The 22,358-nt window shown below is 38.9% G+C and overlaps 2 protein-coding genes across 2 annotated transcripts; one reads left to right on the forward strand and one right to left on the reverse strand.

The window, feature by feature from the left end:
• Window positions 1–1,105: 1,105 nt before the first annotated feature.
• On the reverse strand, window positions 1,106–17,049 carry LOC105438678 (N-glycosylase/DNA lyase-like). Its single transcript, XM_030984354.1, has 6 exons — window positions 16,936–17,049; window positions 6,874–7,399; window positions 5,121–5,360; window positions 3,973–4,167; window positions 2,949–3,023; window positions 1,106–1,462 (listed from the first exon to the last, which is right to left on the reverse strand). Exons 1-6 carry the CDS (start codon window positions 17,016–17,018, stop codon window positions 1,400–1,402), a joined length of 1,182 nt encoding a protein of 393 aa, XP_030840214.1. The 5' UTR covers window positions 17,019–17,049; the 3' UTR covers window positions 1,106–1,399.
• Window positions 8,894–15,252, forward strand: LOC100889075. Its single transcript, XM_030984345.1, has 2 exons — window positions 8,894–9,071; window positions 9,792–15,252. Exon 2 carries the CDS (start codon window positions 9,915–9,917, stop codon window positions 15,057–15,059), a length of 5,145 nt encoding a protein of 1,714 aa, XP_030840205.1. The 5' UTR covers window positions 8,894–9,071; window positions 9,792–9,914; the 3' UTR covers window positions 15,060–15,252.
• Window positions 17,050–22,358: the final 5,309 nt, after the last annotated feature.

A 22,358-nucleotide genomic window follows, 5' to 3' on the forward strand; every position in this document is an offset into this window, starting at 1 on the left:
CCCCCCTAAAAAAAACTAAACCCACCCCCCTCCCCTGTTTTTGTTTTTCGAGACCAAAAAAAAAAAAAAAAAAATTGTCCGCATTTTCCCTCAAATTTGTTAAAATTCAATTACTTTTCAAATGCATTTCCACAAACTTGAATGAAAGACTTTTTCAGTGAAATTGTTCTTTTGTATGATGTTGTATGATATACCAATTATGTGTTTGTGTTCCTCTCTCTCTCTCTCTCTCTCTCTTTCTCCCTATCACGCCCTTTCTCACTCCTTCTCTACTTGTCCCCCCCCCCCCCTCTCTCTCTCTCTTTCACAGCTTCATATATTTTTCATATCCACATCCTTTCTAGCTAAGTCATCATTCACACCTTCTTGTTCCCCATAAATAATGCATTTCCTATTGAAATCCATATCCAGTATTGGCAAGCCTCTTAATCACTTTGTCCAATTTTCATCAATTTCTTAGAGAGAAGGTCGAGCTCTGGGAAGAGGTGAAAATAATTAGTGAGCGCTATCATTGTTATTATGCAAGTACGGAAGAGCATCAGATAAAAAGTGTTTCCTGAAAAGCATGGCTCTTCAAATGCCTTAATATTCTAATATGCATGTAACATCATAAAAATGTTTGTGTAGTCACAATTACATCTTTCTGTGAGTGTGTACAGTGCTTTTAACTTTACCAAGACTGGGCCAAATTTCTTATCATTTTGATGATTCCAGAACCTTGCAGTACACACCAATACTTATATGCTAGATGGTCAACCTTTTCTGATCGATTCCACAAAGTTTCTTTCACAATGCAATCGCCAGCATGACCAGAACTCAACTTTATCTTTAAATGGATGAAGTTATGCTAGCACAGGTGAGATGGAAAAATAATTAAAAAAATTTTATTGCAAATTTAAATTTTCATTTTTTCTCTCGAGCTCCTTTCATAGCTTTGGAAAAGGAATTCAAATGAAATAAATTTGTCAAAAGTTTTATCTTTCCAAAAGACAACTTGAAATACACTCCCATTCCTTCTTGTGACTCTTGCAATTACTGTACATGGATGAATTAATACCTACAGTACAATACTAGCACAGAAATACATGTAAATAAGGAAAATGTGTAACTTTCATAAAACTTTATTACAAAACAATCTAATATTTACAGGTGTGGCCCATCTGGGTACAGAAAACAAAAGGCTAGCTTTTGATAATGTATCGTTCATGATTTAGACACCATAATTGCAATGTTTGAAAAGTGCAAGACTTAAATAGAGTTAAATGGTAAAGTCACCAAGGCTGAAAGTCAAAACTAAATAGGTGATTTCTCATGAAGGCCTAGGATTTACAAGAACACAACTGAACTCCATATCGGCAGAGATGGGATGACATGGCACAAGAGCTGATGAAGAATAATGTCATCTGACCGAATGACTGACCGGTGACTCTTTCATCTGAATTTTCCTCTTGTTTTGCTGTTCCTGCATGATTCAAGGGAAGAAAAAATACGACCCAGGGTTGGGAAAATTTATAAGATGAATTAATCTCATTCTACTGCTGGCACACAATGTTGATGTGTACAAAAGAACTCCCGAGTTGAAGTACATCTAAAGAGGCTCCTAATCATATGTTTAATTAATTAATTTTTTGAATTTCATGATAGGATACTGTGTAGATGTACATGTAGGTTAAAAAGCTGCTTTCATTCCATTGAATACACAGTTTAAATTCAGATCCACTTGTCTTTTAATTTGATTCAAGCCCTAGACTGCTAAGCATGCACTATTACGTCCATGCAGATGTGACACTCTGCGCTAAGCACATACTACTATGTGCTACGTCCTCTCCACATTCAAATTGTTAGCATGGCGCCATACCTACCCCATACTATACTATATATATATAACTTTAGAATACGAACAGTAGATGGCGCTCTTTCACAACAAGAAAATCAGAGATGTGGGTTGTATGTTCAGATTTCTGTGTGTCTCAAAATGCCTTAGCACAGAGTGGTACAGTGTTGAAAAAGCCTTCAGCGGTCAAGTGGTTAATTCCAAAGCTAACAAGACAATAACATTATATAAATAACAAATATACTATGATTAATTATATTTGAATATAATTTTATGACAGGAAACTGTAGATCTACGTTAAAAAGCTGCTTTCATTACAATAAATATAAAGTTAAAATTCAGATCCACTTGTTTTTTTTCAATTTGCATTTGATTTCATTCAAATACAATACAATACAATTTAATTATATCAATAACAAATATACTATGGTAGTATGATTGATTATATAGGAACATAATTTCATGACAGGAAACTGTGTAGATGAACGTTAAAATGCTGCTTTCATTCCATTAAATATACAGTTAAAATTCATATTAACTTATTTTTCAATTTGCTTTTGATATCATTCCAAAACAATACAAGACAATCTCCTAAAATACACCCAACATATTGAATGGGTGATTGCTGAGTTCATTCTGCATTGACAAAATGTATGGGAGAAAGGTTAAAATATACAATGGGTACTGTTCAGCTAATCTGGGGTGTTTCACAAAGACGAAGATCGACTTTAAGTTCATGCCATTGATTGCTCTCACCATCATAATCTTTAGACAATATTTTTCCCTTCAGTAATGTAAATTCTGTAGATTTGTGACCATGATTTGTACTTCCCTTGAGAGAACAATGCCAGTAAATGGTGAGAGCAAACAGTAGCATGAACAGCCTGCCATAGTTAAGTCCGACTTAAAGTCAATCTTAGTCTTTGTGAAACACTCCCTTGGCCTAATGATTGTTTTCCATGAATCTAAACATTACAAGTATCAAATTAAAAAAAATTAAAACAATGTGTGAGGCCTCTTTTATAGTACCATATAGAGTCAAACCACCCTCAGATTCCTTCAAATTTGCGACTCTTTCTGAGTTTGATATGGAGCAAGAAAGAGATCACTTTACCTTTTTACTCTTTCTACCCTCTGGTTTAGCGCTGGGTGATTTTTGAAATTTCTTAAGATCGGCACTGAATAGGACCTAGAGGAAAAATCAGAAGTAAAGAAATGAAAATGAACATACACCGATACTCTCTGTCAGCCATTGTAGCTATCACATTCCTAAAAGGATAAATATAAAATGCAATCTAATATGACATTTCATTTCATTTAATTGAATTGACAAAATTTATTGACAAGAATTCAAAGTCACAGTTCAAAGCTGATACATCGTGAATTTACACCCAAAAAAGCAATATATAAAAAAATGTGAAAGAGATCAATACAAAATTTTTAAAAAATATGTTACATAGATTACTTACTTACAGGGGAATTCGATTGTGACTCGGTAACATCGTTGAAGGTTGATGAAAAAACTACATACATTTTGTATGAAATGTTACTTATTATACCTACTACTGTACTAACCCTGCAAAAAATCCTCACACAATTCTCAAACCACAAAGATATTCATGGTTTTCTTTGAAGGCATCACTGTGCGACACCCTCTTACAGTAAATTCTCCAAGCCATTTTTGAAATTTCCCAACTGTTTTTCCATGAAAAAAAAAGTTCAACACTTAAAACTCTGGAATGGTATATAGAGCCAATACACTGCTTTGTGACGATTAACATTCATCTAAAATGTAATTACAAATTGTAATAATATAGTTGGGAGAATTAAGGAATTGATCAGATCAGTTTTTCCCAATTGTTATCATTAATAATGGTCTGTTACTCTGTTTAATCGGGAGCGCCAGGAGGGTCAAATCTGACTGACATGAGCGCTATACAAGAACCCACTATTATTATAATTATTATTTTCACTCAAACTTTCAGATTATCTTAAATTTTGTATCTAGCATTGAAGTCACAACCTTAGCACCATATTCTCTCATCTGAACAATGTTATCAGGTCCATTTAAAAGAGTTGTTCCGAATTGCTGACCATTTCACTATGAATAGGAAGCTTCAAATATTCTTCAAACTCACCGAGTGTGCCCAGCCGGCATATTCACCAAACAGCTCTCTGAAGAAGTCTCCGATCTGACGATAGGTGCGGTCCGTCAGGGTCTTGGTCTTCTGCAGTGTGTGTATGTAATCCCTGGACGCTATCTGCCAGACATGGGTGTCTACCGGTATAGCCCCTCTCTTGTCCAAGGACATCAAACAAACGCAATCTGCAACCTGGAAAGACGAGACGGCATGGAACGATTTTAAATATATATCAATGTATGGTTAACTTCAAAAGAGCTCAGGTAAATAACTAATTATACCAGGTATATAAAAATAGCTACAAGAAAATCTCAGTCTTCCGAAAATAAATCCTACAAGCGATCTCATGACATCAGAAAACACATTATGTAACCTGGAACGAGGAGACGGCATGAAACAATGTTATATATGGTGAACTTCAAAAGAGCTCTGGTAATATTAACTAATTATACCAGGTATATGAAAATAGCTACAAGAGAGTCTCAGTCTTCTAAAGGTAAATTCCATAAGAGATCTCGTGTCCAAGGAAGGGCTTACCTGCAGAATACCTCGACAACAAATGCATCAGTACTGTGTATTAAGGCTAGGGCAAGTGTCATGATGAGGGGTTAGGATTATGGCTAGGATTGGGGTTAGGGTCACAGATAGGCCCTATGGTGGGGTATGCTGTAGATGTTCCCCAGAAAGTCTGTAAATCTCTGTGTTTTTCCCGCCAAAAAAAAATTTGAAAGTCGGGGGTGTGTCTTATACCCCTCCACCTAGCAATGTCTCCTAGCTCAGTCATACACGATGTGTTGACTCACCACTCATGAACTAGAACAACACTACAGTACCTGTATGGCCAAATTTCTGTTTGGACTTAGAGGAAATTTGTCTGTCATCTTTAGTTTTAAAACAACATTGTTACTATTATTTGTGACAAGTTCAAGTTGTGTTCAAGTTCACAACTTCAACTGCACCTCGCAGTAATATAAAGGTCCTTCCCCACGTGAACACGGACATGGCTTGCTGCCTATGGAGTCTGCAACAACAAAAAATCCCCCCCCCCCCCAAAAATAGGGGTGATTATTATACACAGGTACTGTACGCCTTATACACAGAGATTTACGGTAATTTTTCTCACTAACGTAGTACATGCACCTCACCTTTGCCCCAACACCAGGAAGTTTCATCAGTTCAGGGTGAGCCTCTTGGTAGGGTTGGTCTCTTAGACCTCTCAACCATGCTTCACCTCCAAAGTCCTCGGTCACCATCCGAGCCGACTGACTGATGAACTTTGCTCTGTATCCAAACCCCATCTTCCTCAGTGATTCCTCGACACCTTTGGCACTCAGAGCCACCAGGGAAGGGAAAGAGTGCCACGAAACGCCATCTAATACTGCCACCTATATATTAATAAATACAGGTGTATATTGAAGGACTTATACATGTAAAGAGATGCATTGGACAGTACTGGACATTATTACCCGTATCAGACATCTGAGCTGGTCATTAACAAAACCGTATTGCCCTAGTTTTCACTAGCAGTAGCAGTGGGAACGGAGGGGTATATTCTTTGTATTTTCCTTGGTCTCCCTGCGCGTATTGACTTTGTGTGTAGAGACGAGTGAAAATATACCTTGGTATTTTCCACGGTCTCGCATCTGGGCATCTTGTATTGACCGCGTCGCATTTTTTGCGCATCTATTATGCGTACGAGAACCTGCGCACTTTGCGCGCACTCTATTGTGACGTAATAATCACACCAAATACACACTGTTTGCAGTGTATCGAAAATTTTGTCAAGCACTGGATGCACAGTGTTGGTTTGACAAAGTTTGTTCAGTTCTTGAGATTGCTCTAGATGTCTGATTTGGATAACAATAAAAATATTGACTGGCTTTACTTTCGGGGGATATCAGAAATATTGACCGCGCTAAGACCATATTGCCCTCGTCTTTCGACTCGGGGCAATATGATCTGAGCTTGGTCAATATTTCTGATATACCCCTCAAGGCCAGTCAATATTATATAAGTATTTCATGATAAAAGGGACAGGAGGGTGTTTCATAAAGAGTTCGTAAAGTTACGCATGACTTTACCAACGACTTGTATATGAAAAGTCAAATGGGATGCTCAATCATTATTAAATATATCAAAACAAATTGAACTGTGCAGATGTAGATTAACATTCTTATGATAACAAACATTTTCATTGCAAAGTATATATTTTGCCATAATTCAATTGAGGTTATTGAAAATATCAGAAAAAATTTTGGGCATCCTATCTAGCACTTCATATACAAGTCGTTCATAAAGTCATGCGTAACTTTACGAACAGCTTTATGAAACACCCCCCAGGAATTACAAAGTAATAGAACGTTCAAATGCAAAATTCTGAATGCATTAAAAAGAAACTATTCATGAAGTCTTTGTTTTTAAACAATTGAAATTTATAATTATATTTATTGAATTTAGAAAAAAAATCCAAAAAACAATTTCATGGTAACTAAGTTAATTAGCAAAATTGCAAATTTAAAGAATTATTTGGAGGTTAAATTTGAAGTAATAAATGTAAAGTCATTACTACAAAGTGCAGATAAAATTCATTTTATTTAATAAAAATGTACAAATATGAGAGGAAGAGAGAGAGAGGGGGAAAGGCGAGAGAAGAGGAAAAGGATAGGAAGATATGGAGAAAGCCAGAGTTCATATGAAGATATTGAGATAATAGGCAGAAAGAGAGATGGAGAGTAGGTGAAAAGAATGAGAGAAGGTGAAGAGAATGAGAGACTTCTATAAAGAGAGACACAGACAGAGAGAGAGAGAGATTGACATAGAAAGACTAGCAGAGAGAAAGAGTTTTTAAGAAAGAGAGAGAGAAAGAGAGAGAGAGAGAGAGTGAGTAAATATCCTCACCTCGTCTCCATATTGCTGGCATAACTTTTCCACCATTCCAGTGATCCTTGCTATGTTGTTATTAGATGAGCAGATGAAGGACACCAGGTTCTCCACAGGGTCCTGTCTCAGGATACGAACTCCGGGGAAACTCTCAGACACCTTGGAGAAGTTCTTGTCTGCTTTCTGCCACTGGGTGTAGAGCTCTCCGAGGTTCACATCAAGCTGGAGGTAATCCCGCAAAATGGCGCTAGAGAATTTTTCATCATCCTCTGCCCCTTTGACAACACCACACTCGTTTCCTCCACCACTCAATGTCATTTTTTGCCTCTTCTTGCTCTTGCAGTCTTGATTCGGAGCAGCTCCTCGCTGCTTCTTCTTGTGGGACTGGACCCGGAGCTCATCACCACTCTTACCACATGTCTTTACCTCTGGATGTGTGCTTGGATTGTGAATTTGGTATGAGATGTGAGTATCAGTCTGCCTCAGAGTCCAGATGCTACCTGCCAGAACACTCCTCCACGTTCCTGGTTCGATCTCCTTCCATCTTGTAACAACAACAAAAGAAAAATATGATAACAATCCACTCATGTAAAAAAGCACTCCAATACTATTAACTTTACAATCACAAATCACACATATATACTAGATCCGATTGTTAAATCTTCGTATACTCAAAAATAGCAAAACGGTGTGAGAAATATGTGCATGCATGATACCCACAATATACAAGAAGTTTGCATAACTTTTTATTGATAATAGCTTCAGTTTGAGGTGCAGAGCTATAGCCTAGAGACGGTACTGAGCGACGACGTCGACATCGGAGCCTTTCCGATGTCGGATGTGATCCAAATTCAGGTGGAAAATGCAATATATGATTATGATTAAAATTGGGCTGAAATTCCTTTGCCAAGAATGGGGGTAGAGTTCCACCCCCCACTAAAATTGGGGAAAAAATATAGATAGATCATAGGACTCAGTCAGACTCAGTCAGAGTAATAGAGAGCATAGAGAGTCATAGACCGAAAACTTCAGTCTCTCTAATCGTCGGTTGTTCCACAGAGACTACGTCTGGCTCCACTAGACCTCCGATAATAGAGACTGAAGTACGGCCTATGGGGACCGTGAGGGTAGAGTGACCGAACAGAGATGAACGAAATGCTCCAAGGTTTTTCTCTTTTTACGTCTTCATCAAATCTAATTTTGCTGCCATTCTACAGCCCCCGTTATCTATACAATAACGAAAACTTAAATATATACTTTGACTTTCGATGGCTTGCTTATTCAGCTCCAAAATTAATGATTAGAGTCTAATCCGAGAAAGTCTCGTAGTCGTTGTCAGCCATCTTGGTTTTAGTTGACGAATATTCATTTTTTTTCTTTGTGAACATCCAATAGCTACCGTAGCTACGTACATGTACAAGTCAGCCCGGCTTGACCCACGAAACGAGTGCTCTGATTGGCCATTGGCTATGTTTTGGTAGGTTGACCCGGAAATGTATCGGTCGCTGGGTCATATAGCTCTATGTTCGAGTGCACGAACGTACGGTTTCACAGTTCTGAGACGAAAATGGGACAATTTGTATAAGTAAGTCTATAATTTTCATATTTGTATAAGATTTATATTAAAAATATGTAGTGTAAATAGGAGAATACTACTTATACCTATTTTACATCTGATTTAGAAATCAGAAAATTAGATCTAAATAAAGAAAATCGGGGGAGAAATGTCGGGAACGAAAAGATGTTCCGCTGTGCCCTCGATTACCCCCACGGTACGAGATTTCTGGGTTAATGTCAACAAATGTCAGTTTTATTAAAGAAATGACCCAAATCAGACGGTTATTTCTGTCTAAGAGAGTCAATGCTAATGCGTATTGACCTCTAGCACTGCATGCTTGCTGTGAGGCAGGTATTGTTTCAGTGAAAATGTCATTTTTTCATTTGTGATTTGTCTAGTAAGAATTTAGACGATTTTTCATGTATTAAGAAGTTTTCTTATTTTCCTTTGAGAAGATCACATGTGTTTCTTTGAGGACACCTTAGAATATCTGGGACCGGTACGTGGCAAAAGTAAGTCACGGCTAAGTTCAGAGCCACATCATCAAGTCAGAGAACGGACGTGTTTGTCCACCATTTTTGATGTAACAGTTTTGTCACAAATGTCTCCGCGAGGGGTAATTTGTGTTCCACGGTTTCGAGTAGATCCTGCCAAAGATGTACGTATTAATTATCAATTGGTTCAGAGGCAATTAAGCAAACATATAATGTAGAAATGTAGAGTTAAATGAAATGTAACTAACGAGCGTGGAATGTACGCAACTTGTATGGCCAGGTTTGGCGAGAGTATTTTCGGTCAGTTAGGTTAATACCATATTTGTCTAAATATGTGTGTTGATGTGTTTGTATAAATAATGCATCAAATAATAGAGTTATTTGGTGGCATTAACAGTAACATTTGAGAAGTTTTTATTCTGGTTTTTGTTGTAAGAAACACTTCAATTTAGAAAGTGGGTAAATGAAACAGATGTTGGTTTTGTATCAATTTTACATTGATAGATGTTACAGTGTGAGAATATTTGGACTGAAGAGGTCATGATTGTATTTCTTTGATTGTAGTCGAAATATATAAGGACAGGTTTTTTGGAACAAATTAATAAACAGGCATTACTCAAGTTGAGATTAGAATGGATATTCAATCTTTATTGCAAATATTCATTTAACATTTAAAGTGAATTATAAGAAGTACATTTACATGAGGGCTAGGTATGTTTACAATTGGTAAATACAAGAAGAGGATTTTGATGCCAAGTGGTAAACTAAGGATATACCTGTTTCACAAAGTCAATATTTAATGGTTTAACAGAACGATGTATTGGTGATTAGCAATCGCAAGGCAATGATGCTAAGGATTTCTTCATCTTTTATTTTTCATACAGATTGAATAAACACTCGATTTATCGAGGACTATCCGATTCAACAGGACAAACTCGACTGAGCATTCCTTCTTTCCGTGATCCATCAATTCAATATCTCTAAAGCTGACCAGGGAACGGGAGAAGATGTCTGAGAAAGTAAAGAGGAGGACCGCCAAGGCCAAGCTCACAAGAAAGGAAAAGGCAGTCCGCCTCCAGATAGATGAGAATCGTCCTTCATCAGAGGTGAGCGACATGTTTGTAGAGTACCAACAGGCGTACCACGAGCTTACAGGCATCCATGAAGTGTATGCAGCAACTATAGAAGACGATGCAACATTTGAGCAAGAAGAACAGTGGATGGAGAAATGTCAGAAAGATTTCTTAATGTTCCAGATGGATGTTAAGGACTATGTCCGTAAGGAGTCCCCAACTCCAGTGGTTGAAGTTCAGGACAGAAACAACCAAGCAGATCCAAACCCCCTACCTGATGACATTCATACATCCAGTGAAGTCAATCAGGCAAGCCCTCCTACGTCACATGTTAGACAGGTCAGTAGTTTCCAGCTGGAGAGACCCAAGCTACCTAAGTTCAATGGGGATGTGAGAGAGTATGGCATATTTAAATCAGATTTCAAACATCTGGTCGAGAGCAGGTACGGGAACAGGGATGCCATTTCGATTCTACGTACTTGTCTACAAGGACGTCCACTTGATCTGATTAGAGGTATTGGGGCTGATTATGAAGCAGCATGGGAGCATCTTGATTGCATATATGGAGATCCAAGGTTTGTGGCTGACGCAATAATGAACGATCTCCACAAATTCAAGCCTCTTAAAGAGAACGAAGATGGTCGTTTTTGTGATCTGGTACATATGGTGAGAAGAAGTTACAACACGTTAAAGGAAATAGGCCGAGAGAATGATATGAACAACAGTAACATGTTGGCCATGATTGAACGGAAGATGAACCCAGATGACAGAAGAGTATGGTTCCGCTATCAAGAGATAGACAAAGATGAACAGCAATCAGCTGTTTCCCTGGAGATGCTGCTAAAGTGGATGAGCGGAGAGATGAAGGCCAGAATGAGAGCAAATGCTCCCCTAAGAAGTGACAGTCGTCATGCAGTAGGGCACATGTCACAGACACCTCAGAGACAGCAATCAGAAGAAACTCTGCAACACCGTTGCTGGATATGCAAGACAGGAGACCATTGGGTGGACCAATGCAAAAAGTTCACATCAAAGACCGCACGAGAAAGGCTCCAGTTTGTTAAGGATCAACATGCATGTTTTAGCTGTTTGAAAAAAGCAGGGAGGAACCACTCAATGGCAACGTGTCGGAGGAGGCAGCAATGTCCGGAGATGAGAGATGGAAAGAGATGTAACTATTTCCATCATCCATTGTTGCATTTTGATTCTGAGGGTGCGACTGGAAGAAGCACAGTTGGTGTTGCTGCAGTGGACAGTGGAGAAGCCATGCTGCCCTTGGTTACTGCAGATGTTGGGCACAGAGGGAACATTTTAAGGGGAAATGTTCTCCTGGACTCAGGTGCGCAAATAAGTTTAATAAGAGATGAGTTTGCTGCTGAGCTGGGACTGGAGGGGATCTCGGCTACCATCACGGTAACCAAGATAGGCAGAGATGAGGAAACATTGACAACGAAGAAGTATAAAGTGCCCATTAGAGAGGTAAATAAAAGTAAAACAATAATGGTTACTGCATTAGGAATAGACTGCATAAGTGATGACGTAGCTGCGGTGAACCTGCCGGAGTTGGCCCAGAAGTTTCAACTGAGAGAAGAGGACTTGCAAAGAGGTAGTGGACCAGTTGATCTTCTAGTTGGAATAGACCATGCTAGACTGCATGCCGGAGAAGTTAGAGTAGTTGGCGGCTGTGCTGCTAGGAAGTCCGCTGTTGGATGGGTTGTATTTGGCACAACTCAGAGGGAAGCAGAGAACAGAACAAGAGTTCTTCATGTTAAGTTAGCAAGCCCAGTTGACTTAACAGATTTTTGGAAGATAGAGTCAGAGGGTGTTAATCCTACCTCCTGCCAGTGCACACAGAGTGGGCTTACCAAACAGGAAGCTGAGGAAGAGAGGATTATCAGGGCGTCATCACGCAAAGTAGGAAGACAGTGGGAGATATCATATCCATGGGATAAAGATCCTGATCTCTTACCCAATAACAAGTTCTTAGCAGAGAAGATGCTCTTTGCTGCAGAAAGAAAACTCAGAAAGAATCCAGAGCATACAGAAGCCTACAAATCTAAGATACAAGAGATGACTGAGATGGGATTTGCTAAGAAGCTAGAGAAAGATGAAATGACAACGTACAAAGGACCGGTACATTACATCAGTCACCACGCAGTAATCAGGCCAGACAACAAAAGCACACCTCTGAGAATTGTATTCAATTCATCTGCAATCTACAAAGGTCACTGCTTGAATGAGTACTGGAAGAAAGGGCCTGACTTACTGAACAACCTATTTGGAGTCCTCCTCAGGTTCAGAGAACACCCAGTGGCAATATGTGCAGATATTAGCAAGATGTATCACCGTATATTGATTCCCGAAAGAGATCAGCATGTACACAGATTTCTGTGGAGAGACATGAACCAGGAGAAAGAACCAGATGTGTATATGATGAAGGTGGTGACGTTTGGAGACAAACCAGCGGCAGCAATGGCGCAGATAGGTGTAAGACTGACGGCTGAAGAAGGTGAAGCCAAGTACCCAGAAGCAGCTGCAATCCTGAAAAGAAACATCTACATGGATGACATCTGCGATTCAGTAGAGACCGAAGATACAGCAAAGAAACGTATCGCAGAGGTAGATGAACTGTTGGAGGCAGGAGGTTTCAAGGTTAAAGGTTGGCAATCAAACAAGCCACTTGATGGAGGCAACAAGCAGGAAAATATGAAACTCTTAGAGGAGATTGCTGAAGAGAAGGTGCTTGGTGTAGTATGGGAGAGACATAATGATACCTTCTCATACAAGGTCAAGCTACAAGAAACGGATAAAGAGACAGAAAAGCTGACTAAGAGAAAGATCTTGGGAAAAGTAGCAAGAATCTATGATCCTATTGGTTTTGCTGCGCCAATTATCATCAAGGCAAAGACTGGCTTACAGAAGCTGTGGCAGAGTGGTTATGACTGGGATGAGGAGTTACCTGATGGAGATGAATGGAGAGGATTATTCAGAGAAATGAGTAAGCTCAATGACATCAGTCTTGAGAGATGTCTGAAACCACAGAATGCCCAGGGGAGACCAGTCTTATGTATTTTCTGTGACGCTTCTGAGATTGCATATGGTGCATGCGCTTATCTGAGGTGGAAGACAGATGATGACAAGTATGAAGTGCGCTTCGTATCAGCCAAGTCGAAGGTCGCACCTCTCAAAGCGCTCACTATTCCTCGACTTGAACTGCTGGCAGGGGTACTAGCAGCTAGAATGCACGAAGCAATCAGCAATGAGATGAGGCTACAGGTGGAAAAGGTTGTTTTCTTCACTGATAGTATGATTGTGCTCCAGTGGATAAAGTCATCTGCCAGAACATACAAGGCATTTGTATCAAGCAGAGTTGGTGAAATCCAGACACTAACAAACCCAGCAGACTGGAAACACATCCCTGGTGAAGTCAATATAGCTGATAAGGTGTCACGAGGTATAGCTGTAGAGAGGCTGTCAGAAGAGTGGAAGGATGGGCCCATTTTCCTGCTCTCTGACGAGTCAGACTGGCCTACAGACAAGGCAGCAGTGAATTGCAAAGGTGACATAAGTGAGGAAAAGACAAAGTCCCAGTCAGTCTTCATAACAACAGAGACAGCAGAAGTGATAAATTGTAAGAGAACTTTGAGTTGGAGAAAGCTCCTGAGAACGACCGCATATGTATTCAGATTTATCCAAATCCTGAAGGCCAAGATACAGAAGGGACCCAAACCAGATGACAAAGTTACTCTAAGCCCAACAGAGTTAGATAGTGCAGAGAAGTACTGGGTAAAGAGAGCACAGATCAGTCTACTGCCCAGACTAGAGAAAGGAGAATTCAAGGTGCTCACTCCTTTTGTTGACGATGATGGTGTGATCAGAGTAGGTGGTAGAGTGGAAAACCTTGTGACGTCATACGAGTCGAAGCATCCAGCTCTACTTCCTGCCAGCCATCACATATCACTGATGATAATACGTAGCGCACATGAACTGGGACATCATGGTGTAGCAGCGACTACGGCCAAGACACGGAGAAAGTTTTGGATACTCCAAGGTTACCGACTAGCTAAGACGGTGAAACATCGATGCGTGACGTGCAGAGCTGCAGAGTGTAGAAGGGAAACGCAGATTATGGCGAATCTGCCTAGCTGTCGATTGGCACCATTCACCCCGCCTTTCCATTATACGTCATGCGACTACTTTGGCCCATATTTAGTCAAGGTGGGTCGAAACAAGAAGGCCAAGCATTACGGCATCATCTTCACATGTTTGAATACCAGAGCCGTACATCTGGAGATGGCAACAGACTGTTCAACGATGGAGTTTCTCCAAGCATTACGTAGATTCATTGCAGTGAGAGGGCAGCCTGCACAGTTTCTGAGCGACAACGGGACGCAGTTTGTTGGAGCGGAACGCGAGCTTCGCGAGATGGTTAGAGGATGGAGCGAGAGAGAGCTCAAAGATTTTTGTGCCGAGAAACGTGTAGTGTGGAAGTTTGTTACTCCAGGAGCGCCTCATCAGAATGGTTGTGCGGAAGCCATGGTGAAAAGTTGCAAGTTTGCTTTGAAAAGGGCAATAGGTGAGCAAGTGCTCACACCATTAGAGTTGTATACATGTTTCTTAGAGGTCGCGAATCTTGTGAATGAACGACCAATAGGACGCGTTGGTAATGATCCAGATGATGGAGGTTACCTCTGTCCGAATGATTTGTTGTTGGGGAGATCTTCGAGCAAGGTGCCTCACGGTCCATTCCGTGAGACCAGGAATCCCAGACATAGAGTAGAGTTTGTGCAGCAAATTGTGAACTCGTTTTGGAAGAGTTGGAACAGAGACGTGTTTCCATTACTTGTACCACGAAGAAAATGGAACACTGAGCGTAGAAACGTCCGTGTTGGAGACATCGCGATGTTGGCAGACGCAAATGCAGTGCGAGGGAAGTGGACTATAGCGAGGGTAGTTCAAGTGTATCCTGGGGTAGATGGTACAGTTAGGAATGTCAAAGTTAAAACTGTCTCAGGAGAGTATCGCAGGCCAGTTACAAAAATAGCGATAATATATCCAGCTGAAGGGTATGATGGCTAAAGACTAGACATTTGAACGAAATAGAGAAGCGGATAATTAGGCATTTTATGTAATGGGGTTATTGCCCCATTGGGGGGGTGAATGTTTCAGTGAAAATGTCATTTTTTCATTTGTGATTTGTCTAGTAAGAATTTAGACGATTTTTCATGTATTAAGAAGTTTTCTTATTTTCCTTTGAGAAGATCACATGTGTTTCTTTGAGGACACCTTAGAATATCTGGGACCGGTACGTGGCAAAAGTAAGTCACGGCTAAGTTCAGAGCCACATCATCAAGTCAGAGAACGGACGTGTTTGTCCACCATTTTTGATGTAACAGTTTTGTCACAAATGTCTCCGCGAGGGGTAATTTGTGTTCCACGGTTTCGAGTAGATCCTGCCAAAGATGTACGTATTAATTATCAATTGGTTCAGAGGCAATTAAGCAAACATATAATGTAGAAATGTAGAGTTAAATGAAATGTAACTAACGAGCGTGGAATGTACGCAACTTGTATGGCCAGGTTTGGCGAGAGTATTTTCGGTCAGTTAGGTTAATACCATATTTGTCTAAATATGTGTGTTGATGTGTTTGTATAAATAATGCATCAAATAATAGAGTTATTTGGTGGCATTAACAGTAACATTTGAGAAGTTTTTATTCTGGTTTTTGTTGTAAGAAACACTTCAATTTAGAAAGTGGGTAAATGAAACAGATGTTGGTTTTGTATCAATTTTACATTGATAGATGTTACAGTGTGAGAATATTTGGACTGAAGAGGTCATGATTGTATTTCTTTGATTGTAGTCGAAATATATAAGGACAGGTTTTTTGGAACAAATTAATAAACAGGCATTACTCAAGTTGAGATTAGAATGGATATTCAATCTTTATTGCAAATATTCATTTAACATTTAAAGTGAATTATAAGAAGTACATTTACATGAGGGCTAGGTATGTTTACAATTGGTAAATACAAGAAGAGGATTTTGATGCCAAGTGGTAAACTAAGGATATACCTGTTTCACAAAGTCAATATTTAATGGTTTAACAGAACGATGTATTGGTGATTAGCAATCGCAAGGCAATGATGCTAAGGATTTCTTCATCTTTTATTTTTCATACAGATTGAATAAACACTCGATTTATCGAGGACTATCCGATTCAACAGGACAAACTCGACTGAGCATTCCTTCTTTCCGTGATCCAGGTATTATTAGACCTATACACAAATATACACACCACACAATATCGCATAGACTCTACACAATCATGTCGATGCAGCTGTAAGCAAAGTTTGACATTAGACTTACAATGTGAATTTTAAAATTATTCTTTTTAACATCAGTAAGTTTAAAAAAAAATGTATTTTACTGCTAGGTGTCATCAATTGTCACTAAAGTACCGATTTTGAGTGAAATCAGTTGAGTTTTGTACAGTGGTGTTTGAAATGTCGAGAATCAAAAGCACAGCTTTTACTACACAGCCAGGATAGTGATGCTCCTATGACCAGACTGTGTGCCTAGACTCGAGTCTAGGTCTAATAATAGATTCTAATACGGGCCTAGATCTACTCTAGATCTATATAAAACATGGGGAAATGGGGTCAACAAATGTCAGTTTTATTAAAGAATGACCCATACCAGACGGTTATTTTTGTCTAGGGCCTATAGTCTACCGGTACCGACCGGCTAGCTCATGCTTAGACCAAATTTTCTGCTCAGCTCAGCTAAGCTAAGCAACACGCTAGATCTACACAAGCGACTACGGAGTGTTACATGTACACCTACGGGCCCGCGTCGGCGCAGCACTCTGTCAAACAAGCTACACCACCAAACTGAGTAACACTAACAGTATTTGCCTCATTTGCATCATTATTTATAAACAATTTACCTCACCTAAAGCTTTGTCCACAGGCAAGAGTGATATCCAAACGTAATTCTGAGATATGACATGGAATGGTTCGCCACATTTTCGACATTTTCTCTCAAGTCAAATACTTTGTGATGAATTGAATACAATATATGAAAGATGTAGGCTGGAGTTGTTGTTGTTGTGTTTTGAGTTATTGGCGATTAGTCAGTGATTTGACTATTGTCGCCAATGAGCTGGAGCGATGGTGTCTTTTAAGAGGCAAATGAGGAATGAAATACCCGAGAGATTGTGATGAGGCCGAGATCGAGAGCATGGACGAGAACTAGAGGGGTAACCCCGTCCCCGGCATCATCGGGGGGGGGGGGGGTCAATTGAACATGGCAGCTGATCAGGGGAGGGTGTGGATGGGGCAGAATATATAGTTCTTTGTTTTCTTGGTGACTGCCACTGCCTCTCCCATGCAGATACATGTACCAGCAACTCTTATTTGTATGATTATTTGTAATTGTTTTGTTTTGCTTAAAATTGTTTATCATCATATTTTGTTTGTTTATAGCGCTTAATGGAGACTTCGGGGAGACCCTTTTTTAAATCTATTTATTTCACAAAATATTCATAAACTAACCTATCCTCTTAATGCCCCCCACTGACCTATTTATAGCTACTTGCGCCCTCTCTATAGCAAACAATGCTTAATCGGTGCCTGTTGGTCCCCCATGATCCCCTTTTAATGTTCATTGAGAGCTGATTTGATGAGATAACCACCTGTCAGTGACCTTGCAGTGAAGTCTAATCCCCCTCGTCAAATTAGTGCAGACGGGCTATTGTAAAGCGCATTTGAACATTAGGCATATATGGAAAATGCGCTATATCTTGATTTGATTTATTTATTTCTGCCGTTTGATTTTCTTTTTCTTTTGCAGTTTTTTTACAAATAAATAACAAACAAAACATTGTAAATTTACACATGACAAAAGAATATATGTAGAATAAAATAAGGCTGGCTGTAACTGATCGAAAACATCAAACAGGACTGAGGATTGACAAAGTAAGCAAAGCTTGATAGCATGACTACCCTCAGTGGATACTTAAGTCATTTTTTCTTTTCTTGCTCTCTTTTCGATGATAGGCCCGATAGGCCCGTCAACAACAAAATATTTGAAAGAGAAGGGAAAACTAACTAAAAGGTAACACACAAGAAGTAGGCATTACACAGTATAGCGGGAAAAATCATCCTTCATCAAGTATTCAAACAAATGAACGGGTTGGGATAGGGGACTGTGAAAACGAAAGAGTGAGAAATTTCATGGAAAGGGACTGTGACTAAATCAAAGAGAAAAAATGTAGGAAGCTAAAAATTCCCTTTGACTTTTGTTTTGACTTAAAATCAAGTGCAAAAGGAAAAATATTTCCCCTAGCTATATTATAACTGTGCCCCTCGAAATCAATTATACCACTTGAAACCTATTGTTGTTATTGTTATTTTGTTTTATTTTATGTTTGTTTGTCTTTTAGAGTATGGATTCCCGTTGATCAAAATAGCTTCGCGGAATCAAAACACTGCCACGGCGAGGAAACTTTATCTTTCTCTTTTTTCACCCCCCCCCCCTCTCTCTCTCCCTCTCCCTCTCTCTCTCTCTCTCTCTCTCTCCCTCTCTCTCTCTCTCTCTCATCTCTTCCTCGTATATTTCACCCTCTCTCGACCTCTCTCTCTGTAATCTCAATCTGCGCCGCAATGACAATGTGAAGTTAAGGTGGAGCTTCCGAAGGCAGTGATGATGGTGTGGTAAAAAACAAAAAACATTCCCAATTTTCTTGTTATTTCTCTTTTATTTATTCAAAACTTGGCACCGACACGTTCCTCTCAACAAATACAAACGACTGCATTGCCATTGAAATGCAAAACACTCTCTTTATTCTCCGTGTTCAATGACGAAACATGTAACCAGGCGCGTACACAGGATTTTTTCAAGAGGGGGGGGGGGGGGGGGGGGGGTTTAACATTTATAAATCGGGCCGAAAATTTCGCAACGACTCAGCCAGCCGCTGAATAAGCGGGGGGGGGGGGGGGGGGGGGGGTAAGAGGACACTTTTTTTTTTGGTCTTGAAATTTGAAAATTTGACATTTTGCTACGTTGGGGGGGGGGGGGGGGGGGTAAGGTCAATTTTTTTAGGTCAGCCATGGGAATTTTTTTTTTTTTATGGGGGGGGGGGGGGGGGTTTACACACAAAGAAAATACCAAAGGGGGGTTTAATCCCCCAAACCCCCCCCCCCCCCTTGTGTACGCGCCTGCATGTAACAACCATCCAGTGGAAATTAAAATAGAAGGAAAGAAATGCAATTGTGCAACTTTCAATTGTGAACATATTTATTCCAGATTTACACAGTACTCTCAATTCAATAACAAAGTGCCTGCATTTATGAGGTAATCAGAACCTTGATTTGTGTAGTTTCCGACATTGTACGACATCAGTCATACAAAACAATAAAGTAATAATATTCATCATCACCGTGATTTCATTGAAAACCCGGTATACCGTTATAATTTTGGACTGTACAGGCAAGGGCCTACACATTTACTTCATTCCGGTAAAATGTCTCTACTTATAGATTAGGAGAAGGGGGTAGAGAGACAGACAGACATAGACAGATAGACAGAGACATAGGAACAACCAGAAAGGTACAGGAAAAATAAAAATGGGACAGAAAGAAAAGTAGAGAGCGAGTGTGTTATAGAGTGTTCTTTGAACAGAAATAAGATTATATTTTACTAGTACAGTATACAACTAATGAAGACACAAAAGAGAGAGAGAGAGAGAGAGAGAGAGAGAAAGAGGGGTGGTACAAAGAGATAAACATGGCCACACTTTCTGTTTTCCGTGGTTGGCCTTAATAGACAGGTTTGACAGTATGTAATTATATTGGTTAAAAAAACTGCTTTTGCCATGACGGTCTGAAAAGTAAGAAGGTAAAAGTAGTTTGTATTTGAATGAGAAGCGCGTTAACACCCAATGTAATGTGATTTAGGAGGATTAAGAGAGATGGAGAGATAGAGAGAAAAAGAGAGAGAGAGAGAGAGAGAGAGAGAGAATAAGGGAGAAAAAGAGAGAGAGAGAGAGAGACGGTCTGAAAAGTAAGAAGGTAAAAGTAGTTTGTATTTGAACGAGAAGCGCGTTAACACCCAATGTAATGTGATTTAGGAGGATTAAGAGAGATAGAGAGATAGAGAGAAAAAGAGAGAGAGAGAATGAGGGAGAGAGAGAGAGAGAGAGAGATGTGACATATTAGTTCCTTTCCATTAAGATCATTATCGTATTAAATATAAGACTGAAACAATCATATACAATTTTGTTTTAATTAGAAGCCTATACTTACTTACCCTACACAGTTATCATACAGCTGTATCTTATCTGGTATGTCACGAGTTAAACATTGAAGATAACAGTAATCACTTCTCGTTCTTAGCGAGCACTAGTTTGGTCCCATAGATTATTTATCTATACAGCAGTACTGTCCATTTTTTTTTTAAAACATGGAAATATTTAAAAGAATGCTTGTGGTTCAACCGTTTAACCAGAGAATCATTAATTCGCCTTTTACTAATTCGTATTATTTGCTGACAACCAATCATAACTTTCACATCAGGAACACAATTATCACAAGTTATTCGTGCCTTTCATACTTTTTAACAAACATCAATTATGACTGAGTAACCTTATGAGATTCTGATCACTTTTTTAAAACGCAATTTGATTGCATATGGAATAAATATATGAATTTACACAAGAAAGCCATATTGCACTTCACCATGACAAGTTAATTACAAGTTATCACTTCTCAATATCTTTCAAGGCTGTACGGATGATTAAGAGTAACAACCATGATATCGAGAATCAACCGTAAAGTCGAGTATCTATTTTAGTATCTATATCTACAATCAAAGTTTGGTGCATTGGCTGCAGAAAAAACGGGAAGCCGACAACTCGTATAGCACCCAGATAATTGGAGAGTTTGTATAACTTCGACAAGTTGTTATCACATAATATTATCAAGCATTATTTATAGCTCAACTTTGGTTACTTGTAGAGAGCATGCCTCACTGAAAACATATTGTCCAATAATAACTTATTAATATAAGTGCTGTAATCTAAAACTGGTCATCAGTTTAAGTCTGCGCTTAAACACACTTATTCCAAATGTAAAATAGATAAAAGGAACTCCGCAGTCTAGTACAGTATTTTATCTTTGCTTTTCTTTATTCCCAAGCACATAGGAACATAATTATGTAACGTGTTATGCGCTATACTATAATTAAAAATGGTTTATCATTATTAGTGTCAATATTATCAGGGTTTTTTAAAAGTATTGTCAAAATCGTCTTGAACGAACAATTCATTTGTCCTTAACAAGTTAAAATTCAAAAGTGATTATTAAAATATTTATAATAATTTGTGATAGAATTGTGTTATTTATTAAAATCGAAAATGATTTAGAAATGAGATCATAATCGTACCGATAATACTGAATGATTCAATACTTTGCAAAAGGTACTGATTTTTCAACTTCATTATAATAACACCTTTAAAAGTTATATCTGATCTTGGAAGAGTTACATTCTTTATCAGGTCAGCAAAAAACAATCAATAATTTATGCTCAAATTTATTTCTGTAAAACTCACTCGGAGTTTGTTTGTCGTGTTTATCTCACCGCCATACTATTGGATTAGTTTGTCATCGTTATAAATTGATGTTTTTTTTTTATACGTTCTCATATATTCACAGATTATCTTGGATGTACATTACTCGTTTGTAGTACACTGTCGCTCATAAAGGTGGAATATTTTTTTTTATATTCCAATTTATGGAATTATTTTAAAAATAATTTAAAAATAATAGATCTAGATAATAGTATACATTCTCAGATTTTATTGAATAATAATTTGCCAATGTGTGTTTTGCGTGACTGCTAAAGCATGTGTATGCTACTATGCTTATCAACTAGGGGACCTATGCCCTTAAGTCATAAATGACAGTAATGAGGATTTGCCCCCCAAAAGGGCACTAATATAGCACATCGACACGGTTTTGATCCTGGGGCCTCACAGTTACGAGGCCATTGCTTTGTCACTGAACCATGACTGTACGCAGCGGGGGCTAGTGTAGGGGGCAGTTTCCATAAGTTAAACAAAACACAGAAAATGCAATAAATTTTCAATAATTTATTGCATTTAACCCCGGTGCCTAACATTAAAAAAAAATCTGTGTGCCCATGCCTTGAGCCATAATGCATGGCCGTCCAGAGGATTTTTTTATGTTGGAGACCGGGGTAAAATGCAATAAATTATTGAAAATTTATTTGCATTTTCTGTTTTTTTTTAAATTTATGGAAACTGCCCCCTACCCTAGCCCCCGCTGCGTACAGTCATGGTTCAGTGACAAAACAAT

The sequence above is a fragment of the Strongylocentrotus purpuratus genome, unplaced genomic scaffold (assembly GCF_000002235.5).
Source record: "Strongylocentrotus purpuratus isolate Spur 01 unplaced genomic scaffold, Spur_5.0 spur5_contig_833, whole genome shotgun sequence".
NCBI lineage: Eukaryota > Metazoa > Echinodermata > Echinoidea > Camarodonta > Strongylocentrotidae > Strongylocentrotus > Strongylocentrotus purpuratus.